General features: G+C 45.1%; 1 protein-coding gene across 1 annotated transcript in view; it reads right to left on the reverse strand.

The window, feature by feature from the left end:
* LOC118386429 (potassium voltage-gated channel subfamily H member 8-like) overlaps positions 1–12,092 on the reverse strand; it is a 249,493-nt gene that overhangs the window by 47,725 nt on the left and 189,676 nt on the right. Inside the window, exons 8-10 of the mRNA XM_052522876.1 lie at positions 6,768–6,811; positions 6,637–6,668; positions 6,432–6,598 (exon numbers count right to left, since the gene is read on the reverse strand). Of these exons, the coding sequence (XP_052378836.1) occupies positions 6,432–6,598; positions 6,637–6,668; positions 6,768–6,811 (243 nt within the window). The remainder of the gene's footprint in view (positions 1–6,431; positions 6,599–6,636; positions 6,669–6,767; positions 6,812–12,092) is intronic.

Consider the following 12,092-nt stretch of genomic DNA (forward strand, 5'->3'; position numbering starts at 1 on the left):
AAAAAAAACAGATACCTTATTTACATAAGTATTCAGACCCTTTGCTCGAAATGTAGCTCATGTGCATCCTGATTCCATTGATCATCCTTGAGATATTTCTACAACTTGTTTGGAGTCCACCCTGTGGTAAATTCAGTTGATTGGATATGATTTGGAAAGGCACACACCTGTCTATATAAGGTCCCACAGTTGACAGTACATGTCAGAGCAAAAACCAAGCCAGGAAGTCGAAGGAATTGTCCGTAGAGCTCCGAGACAGGATTATGTCGAGGCACAGATCTGGGGAAGGGCACCAAAACATTTTTGTAGCATTGAAGCTCCCCAACAACACAGTGGCCTCCATCATTCTTAAATGGAGACATTCGGAACCACCAAGGCTCTTCTACTCTGCAGCATTTCACCGATCAGGCTTTTAAGGTAGAGTGGCCAGACGGAAGACACTCCTCAGTAAAAGGCACATGACAGCCCACTTGGAGTTTTCCAAAAGGCACCTAAAGGACTCTCAGACCATGAGAAACAAGATTATCTGGTCTGATGAAACCAAGATTGAACTCTTTGGCCTGAATGCCAAGCGTCACGTCTGGAGGAAACCTGACACAATCCCTATGGTGAAGCATGGTGGTGGTAGCATCATGCTGTGAGGATGTTTTTCAGTGGCAGGGATTGGGAGACTAGTCAGGATCGAGGGAAAGATGAAAGATGAACAGAGCAAAGTACAGAGAGATCTTTGATCCAGAGCGCTCAGGACCTCAGACTGGGATGAAGGTTCATCTTCCAACAGGACAACGACCCTAAGCACACAGCCAAGAGTATGCAGGAGTGGCGTTGTGTGTAGATTGTGATTGTGATTAGGGGGTAAAACGATTTATTCCATTTTAGAATGAGGCTGTAATGTAGCAAAATGTGTAAAAAGTCAAGGGGTCTAAATACTTTCCGAATGTACTGCACATATAGATAGATATATAGATATTAGATGCACAATAATCTTATGTACCAAGCTCGGAAAATAGCTGTCAGTCATACTTAAAGGAGGTTCACGGCTCACAGCATTTCAATAGCATACCCCTGCCAAAATAGAGATGTGCCAATCTCACTGCTTCGCTCTCTCTCTCTCTCACACTGTCTCTCTCACACTGTCTCTCTCTCTCTCTCTCTCTCTCTCTCTCTCTCTCTCTCTCTCTCTCTGTGTCTGATTATGGCTCACCCCTTTCTAACACCCCCTCTCCCACCTTATCTCGCTCTCCCTTTCTCTCTCTCGCTCTCCCTTTCTCTCTCTCGCTCTCTCCCTTTCTCTCTCTCTCTATTTTTCTCCCCCCTCTCTTCTCCTCTCCGCTCTCTCTCTCCTCTTCTCCTCTCTCTCTCCCCTCTCTCACTCCTCTTCTCTCTCTCCTCTTCTCCCCTCTCTCTCTCCTCTTCTCCCCTCTCTCTCTCTCTCTCTCCTCTTCTCCTCTCTCTCTCCCCTCTCTCTCTCTCCTCTCTCCCCTCTCTCTCTCTCTCTCGCTCTCCCTTTCTCTCCCTCTCTCGCTCTCCCTTTCTCTATTTTTCTCCCCCCCCTCTCTCCTCTCCTCCTCTCCGCTCTCTCTCTCCTCTTCTCCTCTCTCTCTCTCCCCTCTCTCTCTCATCTTCTCTCTCTCTCCTCCTCTCCCCTCTCTCTCTCCTCTTCTCCTCTCTCTCTCTCTCTCTCTCTCCATGCTGACAGCTACTGCGGAGGGGAGAGATGAGGTTCCAGTCTGACAGTGATCTGATCTGCAGTCTGAGAGCTACACACACACACTCACTCTGCACTGATGGAACAGAACACTTTGACTCTGTGATTGTGTGGGTGGTTGTTTGGGGGTTTGCAAGAATGTGTGTGTGTGTGTGTGTGTGTGTTTACATCAGTGATTGAGGTTGAGTGTGAGGTTGTGTGTCTGAGTGAGGCGCCGCTAACGAGGGTGTTGAAGTGTGTGTGTACATGGATTGTTAACTATTAGAGCCAATTGAAGCAGCCACATGGACAGGGCCACTCACCCCTGAACTATTAGACAGACAGTGATTATCCCGGTCCAATGATCCTGGATGGTTTCATCATTGTTATTGTTATTGTGTAACAGTCTGGTTCTGGGTAGACAGGTTGTTGTGTATGCCTATTGTTTCTCCCTGTGAGGCTGTCTCTCTCTGTTTCAGGCAATCCATCTGTCTGGCATATCGTCACAGTTACGTTATAGTATAGGACTGGAGCTAGTTCGGCTGTGTTTAAACCTCAACTCTCCAGGCAGGGCAGGTTAAACAAATGTCCTATTTTTACATATTTACTGTACATATTCTAATGAGACAATGGGCAGGATTTACTGTATGTGTGGTTGTGTGGGTGTGTCTATGTGGCTGCCACACTTGGTTTTAAAGTGTCCTGAGAATATGTCCTCTCTCATCAATGCACCCACCCCTAAAAATCACCACATCTCTATCTCATGAATCAGACCTTTACTGCCCCACTCTAACTAAATAAGAACTAGACTGGAAGTACAGCACGCCAAATGGCCCCTATTTCCTAAAAAGTGAACTACTTTTGATCAGGGCCCATAGGGTACCATGTGAAATGGGGTGCCATTTGGCATGCAAACATCCACCACTCTCTAGTTACATTATTGACAGTTGTTCCATTTGCAAGAAGCCCTAGAAAAGGCAATTTACTACCAAAACATTGCTGTTTTTAAATCTGAGGAGAATGTTTCCATTTTTAATCATCCCAACATGGGACCAGAAAAGTGCTTGTTCTCTGTGGTGTGGCCTCATGGGAGATGTAGTCTAAGCCTGCATTCACTAAAACTATGGGGCATAGAGAGCATCCATGAGCAATTTGAAGGACCTGGTACTGGGGGACCTACATTTGAAGTCGGAAGATTCCATACACCTTAGCCAAATACATTTAAACTCAGTTTTTCACAATTCCTGACATTTAATCCTAGTAAAAATTTGCTGTCTTGGGTCAGTTAGGATCACCACTTTATTTTAAGAATGTGAAATGTCTGAATAATTGTAGAGAGAATGATTTATTTGAGGTTTTATTTCTTTCGGGTTTTATTTCTTTCATCACATTCCCAGTGGGTCAGAAGTTTACATACACTCAATTAGTATTTGGTAGCATTGCCTTGAAATAGTTTAACTTGGGTCAAACGTTTCGGGTAGCCTTCCACAAGCTTCCCACAACAAGTTGAGTGAATTTTGGCCCATTCCTCCTGACAGAGCTGGTGTAACTGAGTCAGGTTTGTAGGCCTCCTTGCTTGCACACGCTTTTTCAGTTCTGCCCACACATTTTCTATGGGACTGAGGTCAGAGCTTTGTCATGGCCACTCCAATATCTTGACTTGTTGTCCTTGAGCCATTTTGCCACAACTTTGGAAGTATGCTTGGAGTCATTGTCCATTTGGAAGACCCATTTGCAACCAAGCTTTAACTTTCTGATTGATGTCTTGAGATGCTGCTTCAAGATATCCACATCATTTTCCGTCCGCATGATGTCGTCTATTTTGTGAAGTGCACCAGTCACTCCTGTAGCAAAGCACCTACACAACATGATGCTGCCACCCCCGTGCTTCACGGTTGGGATGGTGTTCTTCGGCTTGAAAGCCTCCCCCTTTCTCCTCCAAACATAACGATGGTCATTATGGCCAAACAGTTCTATTTTTGTTTCATCAGACCAGAGGACATTTCTCCAAAAAGTACGACCTTTGTCCCCATGTGCAGTTGCAAACCATAGTCTGGCTTTTTTATGGCGGTTTTGGAGCAGTGGCTTCGTCCTAGCATCTTCACAAGGTCCTTTGCTGTTGTTCTGGGATTGATTTGCACTTTTTGCACCAAAGTAAGTTCATCTCTAGGAGACAGAACGCGTCTCCTTCCTGGGTGGTATGACGGCTGCGTGGTCCCATGGTGTTTATTCTTGCATACTATTGTTTGTACAGATGAAAAAAACTGTGCAAAACTTTCATCAAGGCAAAAGGTGGCTACTTTGAAGAATCTAAAATCTACTTTGTTTTGTTGAACACTTTTTTGGTTACTACATGATTCCATATGTGTTATTTCATAGTTTTGATGTCTTCACTATTATTCTAAAATGTAAAAAATAGTAAAAATAAAGAAAAACTCTGGAATGAGTAGGTTTGTACAAACTTTTCATATCCCTCGACTTTTTCCACATTTTGTTACGTTACAGCTTTATTCTAAAATGGATTAAATTGAGGGGAAAAATCCTCAGCAATCTACACACAATACCCCATAATGACAAAGCAAAAACTGGTTTTTAGATTTTTTCGCAAATTCATTATAAATAAAAACAAGTATTCAGACCCTTTAACATGAGACTTAAAATTCAGTTCAAGTGCATCCTGTTTCCATTGATCATAACTTGATTGCAGTCAACCTGTTGTAAATTCAATTGATTGGAGATTATTTGGAAAGGCACACACCTGTCTATACAAGGTCCCACAATTTAGAGTTTATGTCAGACCAAAAACCAACCCATGAGGTTGTTTCTACAACTTGATTGGAGTCCACCTGCTCCAATCTTTCTTAAATGGAAGAAGTTTGAATCCACCAAGACTCTTCCTAGAGTTGGCTGCACGGAGGTGACCAAGAACCTGATGGTCACTCTGACAGAGCTCCAGAGTTCCTCTGTGGAGATGGGAGAAACTTCCAGAAGGACAACCATCTCTGCAGCACTCCACCAGTCAGGCCTTTATGATAGAGTGGCCAGACGGAAGCCACTCCTCAGTAAAAGGAACATGACAGGCCGCTTGGAGTTTGTCAAAATGCACCTAATGACTCTCAGACCATGAGAAACAAGATTATCTGGTCTGATGAAACCAAGATTGAACTCTTTGGCCTGAATGCCAAGTGTCACGTCTGGAGGAAACCTGGCACCATCCTTACGGTGAAGCATGGTGGTGGCAGCATCATGCTGTGGGGATCTTTTTCAGCGGCAGTGACAAGGAGACCAGTCAGGATCGAGGGAAAGATGAAAGATGAACAGAGCAAAGTACAGAGAGATCTTTGATCCAGAGCGCTCAGGACCTCAGACTGGGATGAAGGTTCACCTTCCAACAGGACAACGACCCTAAGCACACAGCCAAGAGTATGCAGGAGTGGCTTTGTGACAAGTTTCTGAATGTCTTTGAGTGGCCCAGCCAGAGCCTGGACATGAACCCGATCGAACATCTCTGGAGACCTGAAAATAGCTGTGCAGCAATGCTCCCCATCAAACCTGACAGAGCTTGAGAGTATCTGCAGAAAATAATCACAGCCAAAGGTGCTTCAACAAACTACTGAGTAAAGGGTCTGAATACTTATGTAAATGTGATATTTCAGGTGTTTTATTTTGAAACATTTCAGAGATAACTTGTGAAAACAATGTACTGAGTAAATGTCCAATTGGCTGTTTAACACATTATTGTACCACGTATTCACCCTACACACCCAAATTGATTTAAAAAAAGCTTCTGACATAATTTGGCACGAGGGTCTGCTATACAAATAGATGGAAAGTGGTGTTGGGGGAAAAACATACAGCGTTATAATATCCATGTACACAAACAACAAGTGTGCGGTTAAAAAAAATTATTTCCAAACTAGAATGCTATTTGTCCCTAAACAGAGAGTACACAGTGGCACAATACCTGACCACTGCCACTGACCCAATCTTAACGAAAGCTTTGACTATGTACAGACTCAGTGAGCATAGCCTTGCTATTGAGAAAGGCCTCCATAGGCAGACCTGGCTCTCGAGAAGGCAGGCTATGTGCACACTGCCCACAAAATGTGATGGAAACTAAGCTGCATTTCGTAACCTCCTGCCAAATATATGACCATATTAGAGACATCTTTCCCTCAGATTACACAGATTCCCAAAGGATCAAACCACATGTTTCCATCATATCTATTGAGGGAAATACCACAGTGTGCCATCACAGGAGCAAACCAGTGAAGTGTAAATGCAACCCATATTTATATGTATATTTTTTCCCCTATTGTACTTGAACTATTTGCACATAATGACATTTGTATGTGAGAGAGAGAGAGAGAGAGAGAGAGAGAGAGAGAGAGAGAGAGAGAGAGAGAGAGAGAGAGAGAGAGAGAGAGAGAGAGAGAGAGAGAGAGAGAGAGAGAGAGAGAGAGAGAGAGAGAGAGAGAGAGAGAGAGAGAGAGAGAGAGAGAGAGAGAGAGAGAGAGAGAGAGAGAGAGAGAGAGAGAGAGCTCTCAGTTATGTCTTAGCTAATGACAATATGCCATAGCATTGTTGAATAGCTGGAGAATCAGTGGTCTAGTTCAAAACAGGATACACCAGAGAGGGACAGGAGAGGAGGCACACAGCAGATGGTTTATCTATCCCCTGACACCACTGAAACCCGACATTCTCACTAACCAATAATGTTCCTGTTGTATCTCCAGGGACTCACCTCCTATGAGCATGGTGCAGATGGAGAAGATCTTCTCTGAGTCTGTGTTGGCTGAGACGTTTCCGAAGCCCACGCTGGTCAGACTGCTCAGAGCGAAGTACAGAGACGTCACGTAGGAGCTCCTCACTGACGGACCCCCACCCAGCATCCCTCCACCCTGACCCACCCTGACCCCACCCCAGCCCCCATCCACGTGACGTTCCACTGGCTGGTGTTCCACGAGTCTCGCCCCGCCAGCTCCGACCCGGACACATTCCATTGGCTGCTGTTGGCATGCAGGGAGTCAACGATTGCAGGGTGCAGCAAATCAGGAGCCAGAGTGGCCAGGGGAGATACAAAATAAGGGGTGCCCAGACGCTTTCCCAATTCGTGTAGCCAACCTGAGACAGGGGGAGAGAGAAGGAGGGGGAGAGAAGGAGGGGGAGAGAAGGAGGGGGAAAGAGAGAGGGAGTAAGAGATGTAGGGGTAGAGGATAGGTAGGTAGGGAGGGGAGAGAGAGAGAGAGAGGAGGAGAAATGAAAAAGAAGAGATTATTATATGATTAATACATTGTGGACAGTGATCCACAGAAACACACTCATTGGGGATGTAGCTTTAGCTTTGACCTTGTAATTGAGCTAGGCTGTCAGAGAGCCTTGCATGCAGACCCAATGTACGCACACACCTTGAAGCTGACCCAACCTGTCAGAGAGCCATGCAGGCCCACTGGTAATGCATGTCTCTGGGTAGCCTCAGTGAACTGAATGAGAAAAAAAAAATCATTAGGAATGTAACACATCAGTTGTTGCCTAATTAGCTTGTCATTAGGCAAGCTAGCATTTCTAGGACGTGGTCCCGTGTCGCTCAGTTGGAAGAGCATTGCGCATCCCCACAGGGTACCAGTGCGAAAAAGTATGAAAATGTATGCACTCACTACTCTGGAGAAGAGCGTCTGCTAAATGACTAACACGTCAATGTAAATGATTTGTGGAACAGAATGGATGAATAAAGGGTGTGATTGTGCTGATTTGTGTGACGAGTGTGTCAGTATGTAGGGGTACGTGTGTGAATATATTTCTTTATCAATGTGTTTGTTTGTGCACTGGGGTATGTCTCTTGAATAGGTTTGCTTGTGTGGCTGTGTGAACATAAATTATCTAAGCACTTGGGAGAACTTTCTCAGTCAGCTTTTCTGTCCACAGCAAAGCCAGATAAAATTAATTTGCTCTCCATGGTTCCTGAACTAACTCTCTGACAACCCCTCCTCTGCCCTTGTCCAAGGTTCTGAACCTACTCTTCTCTCTCTCTCATCTACCTCCTACAGTTGATCTGCCTCTGTCCAGGGTACTTCACATACCCCCTTCTCCTTTGCGCAGGCATGATGCTGTCCATGGTGCTGAACTCCAGCACAGACCTCTATGGACGGGTTGGCTGTCTAGCAACCAAACCAACACGTACGCTACTATGGGGCAAAGCAGACTGGGTCGGCTTAGATTGTTGACAACATGTAAAGTATATTTCATCTTCAAATGTTTATTGATAACATTATACAGTGCATTTGGAAAGTATTCAGACTCCTTGACGTTGTCCACATTTTTTACGTTACAGCCTTATGGATTCTATTAATTGTTTTCCTCATCAATCTACACAGAATAAACCTATGTTTTTTTTAAACTACAGAAATACCTTATTTACATAAGTATTCAGACCCTTTGCTATGAGACTCAAAAATGATCTCAGGTGCATCCTGTTTCCATTGATCATCCTTGAGATGTTTCTACAACTTGATTGGAGTCCACCTGTGGTAAGTTCAATTGATCGGACATTTGGAAAGGCAAAAAATTAGGTCCCACAGTTGACAGTGCAAGTCAGAGCAAAAACCAAGCCATGTGGTTCAACAAATTGTCCGTAGAGCTCCGAGACAGGATTGTATCGAGGCATAGATCTGGGGAATGGTACCAAAATATTTCTGCAGCATCATTCTTAAATGGCAGAAGTTAGGAACCACCAAGACTCTTTCTAGAGCTGGCTTCCTGGCCAGACTGAGCAATCGGGAGAAGGGCCTTGGTCAGGGAGGTGACCAAGAACCCTACGCACACAGCCAGGACAACCCGATCGAACATCTCAAATCAAATAAAATGTTATTGGTCACATACACATGGTCAGCAGATGTTATTGCGAGTGTGGCGAAATGCTTGTGCTTCTAGTTCCGACAGTGCAGTAATATCTAACAAGTAATATCTATCAATTCCACAACAGATACCTAATACACACAAATTTAAGTAAAGGAATATATAAATATAAATATATGGATGAGCAATGACAGAGCGTCACAGGCTAAGATGCAATAAACAGTATGATGAGTAATGCAAGATATGTAAACATTATTAAAGTGGCAATATTAAAGTGACTAGTGTTTGATTTATTAAAGTGGCCAATGATTTCAAGTCTCTATGTAGGCAGCAGCCTCTCTGTGCTAGTGATGGCTGTTTAACAGTCGGATGGCCTTGAGATCGAAGCTGTTTTTCAGTCTCTTGGTTCCAGCTTTGATGCACCTGTCCTGACCTCACCTTCTGGATGATAATGGGGTGAACAGGCAGTGGCTTAGGTGGTTGTTGTCCTTGATGATCTTTTTGGACTTCCTGTGACATCGGGTGCTGTACGTGTCCTGGAGGGCAGGTAGTTTGCCCCCGCTTATGATTTGTGCAGACTGCACCACCCTCTGGAGAGCCCTGTGGTTGCAGGCAATGCAGTTGCCATACCAGGCAGTGATACAGCCCGACAGGATGCTCTCAATTGTGCATTTGTAAAAGTTTGTGAGGGTTTTAGGTGACAAGCCACATTTCTTCAGCCTCCTGAGGTTGAAGAGGCGCTGTTGCATCTTCTTCACCACACTGTCTGTGTGGGTGGACCATTTCAGATTGTCTGTGATGTGTATGCCGAGGAACTTAAAACTTTCCACTTTCTCCACTGCTGTCCTGTTGATGTGGATAGGGGGGTGCTCCCTCTGCTGTTTCCTGAAGTCCACGATCATCTCCTTTGTTTTGTTGATGTTGAGTGAGATGTTATTTTCCTGACACCACACTCCGAGAGCCCTCACCTCCTCCCTGTAGGTTGTCTCGTCGTTTTTGGTAATCAAGCCTACTACTGTTGTGTTGTCTGCAAACTTGATGATTGAGTTGGAGGCGTGCATGGTCACGCAGTCATGGGTGAACCGGGAGTACAGGAGGGGGCTGAGCAATCACCCTTGTGGGGCCCCAGTGTTGAGGATCAGCGAAGTGGAGATGTTGTAACCTACCTTCACCACCTGGGGGCGGCCCGTCAGGAAGTCCAGGACCAAATTGCACAGAGCGGGGTTGAGACCCAGGGCCTCAAGCCTAATGATGAGCTTGGAGGGTACTATGGTGTTGAATGCTGAGCTGTAGTCAATGAACAGCATTCTTACATCGGTATTTCTCTTGTCCAGTGCATAAAGTCCAGTGACGCTACTTGAGGGCCGTCGTGGGATCAGCTTGAGGGGGGATAGACACGGCTGTGCCAATAACGGAAGAGAATTCTCTTGGGAGATGATACAGTCGGCATTTGATTGTGAGGGATTCTAGGTCAGGTGAACAAAAGTACTTGAGTTCCTGTATGTTGTTACAATTACACCATGAGTCGTTAATCATGAAACATACACCCCCGCGACACACCGAGAATATAGGTGGCTTTACCGACTCCGACAGCATATCCTGAGAGAGCCATGTTTCTGTGAAAAAAAGAGTATGTTACAATCCCTGATATCTCTCTGGAAAGTAACCCTTGCCCTAATTTCGTTGACCTAGGGACTGGACATTAGCGAGTAATATACTCGGAAGCAGTGGGTGGTAGAGCTGGTCGTAGTGCTGGTAAGTTGATGTCGCTCTGATATCCAATAGTTCTTCCCAGTGCAGTATGTAATAACATTTAAGAATTTCTGGGCTAATAATGTAAGAAATAATACAGAAAATAAAATACTGCAAAGTTTCCCAAGGACTAGAAGCGAGGCAGCCCTCTCCGTTGGCTCCATCTCTGGAGAAACCTGAAAATAGCTGTGCAGTGATGCTCCCCCATCCAACCTGGAAGAGCTTGACAGGATCTGCAGAGAAGAATGGGAGAAACTCCCCAAATACAGGTTTGCCACGCACGCGCCAGTGAGTTGTCACTGCTGGGAATTCTCTACCCACTGGTCAAAAATAGTGCATTATATAGGGAATAGGGTGCCATTTGGGACACAGATAGACTAGTCAGGGACCCCTTTTATGCTGCATTCACCTTAGTCAATACTCCTTTTGTCCTATTGTAAATGCTATATCCAAGGTCTCACACACACTTAAGACTTGCTGGGAACACTTTCAACACAATGTTTACTTTCCAAGAAATACCTATTCACTTTTCATAATACAACATAACAGTATAATTGAGGCAGCAGGCTCACTCTAGCCCTTTCTTCTACCCCCTCTTCCCTCTCTCTCTCCATTGCCTGTGTATTGTCTGGTTCAGTGGAGACTGCACTACAGGGTTCTGCAGTAGTCTGCTCGATAGTTGGCCATTTGTTAGAGTGTACTGTGGCTGTGCCAGCATGGGGGAGCAGGTAGCTGTACTGTGGCTGTGCCAGCATGGGGGAGCAGGGAGCTGTACTGTGGCTGTGCCAGCATGGGGGAGCTGGGAGCTGTACTGTGGCTGTGCCAGCATGGGGGAGCAGGGAGCTGTACTGTGGCTGTGCCAGCATGGGGGAGCAGGTAGCTGTACTGTGGCTGTGCCAGCATGGGAGAGCAGGGAGCTGTACTGTGGCTGTGCCAGCATGGGAGAGCTGCAACAAACACTCAAACTGGACAGTTTTATTTCAATCTCTTCATTCAAAGACTCAATCATGGACACTTACTGCATTGTTTGCATGTTTGCAACCTGTTTTGTGCTGCTACCATGTTGTGCTGCTGCCATGTTGTGTTCATACCATGTTGTTGTCATGTTGTGTTGATACCATGTTGTTGTCATGTTGTGTTGCTACCATGCTGTGTTGTCATGTGTTGCTGCCTTGCTATGTTGTTGTCTTATGTCTCTCTTTATGTAGTGTTGTGTTGTCTCTCATGTCGTGCTGTGTGTTTTGTCCTATATTTATATTACATTCATTTGTATTCCCCGTCCCCACAGGAGGCCTTTTGCCTTCTGGTAGGCCATCATTGTAAATAAGAATTTGTTCTTAACTGACTTGCCTAGTTAAAGTTTAAATAAAATAAAAGGAGCAGGGAACAGATGGCTGATATTCAACTATCTAGAACCTAAAACGGTTCTCCGGCTCCCTCCATAGGAGAACACTTTGAAGACCCCTTTTTGGTTCCAAGTAGAACCTTTCACCTGGCACCAAAAAGGGTTCTCCTATGGGGACAGCCCGAGAACCTTTTTCATTAAGAGTGTAGGAGCTGCTGCACTTGGATTAGTGATGTGACTGCAGACATTCACAGTACAACCCTACAGTACCTGTAGACATTCACAGTACAACCCTACAGTACCTGTAGACATTCACAGGACAACCCTACAGTACCTGTAGACATTCACAGGACAACCCTACAGTACCTGTAGACATTCACAGGACAACCCTACAGTACCTGTAGACATTCACAGGACAACCCTACAGTACCTGTAGACATTCACAGGACAACC

The sequence above is a fragment of the Oncorhynchus keta genome, chromosome 7, assembly GCF_023373465.1.
Source record: "Oncorhynchus keta strain PuntledgeMale-10-30-2019 chromosome 7, Oket_V2, whole genome shotgun sequence".
Classification (NCBI taxonomy): domain Eukaryota; kingdom Metazoa; phylum Chordata; class Actinopteri; order Salmoniformes; family Salmonidae; genus Oncorhynchus; species Oncorhynchus keta.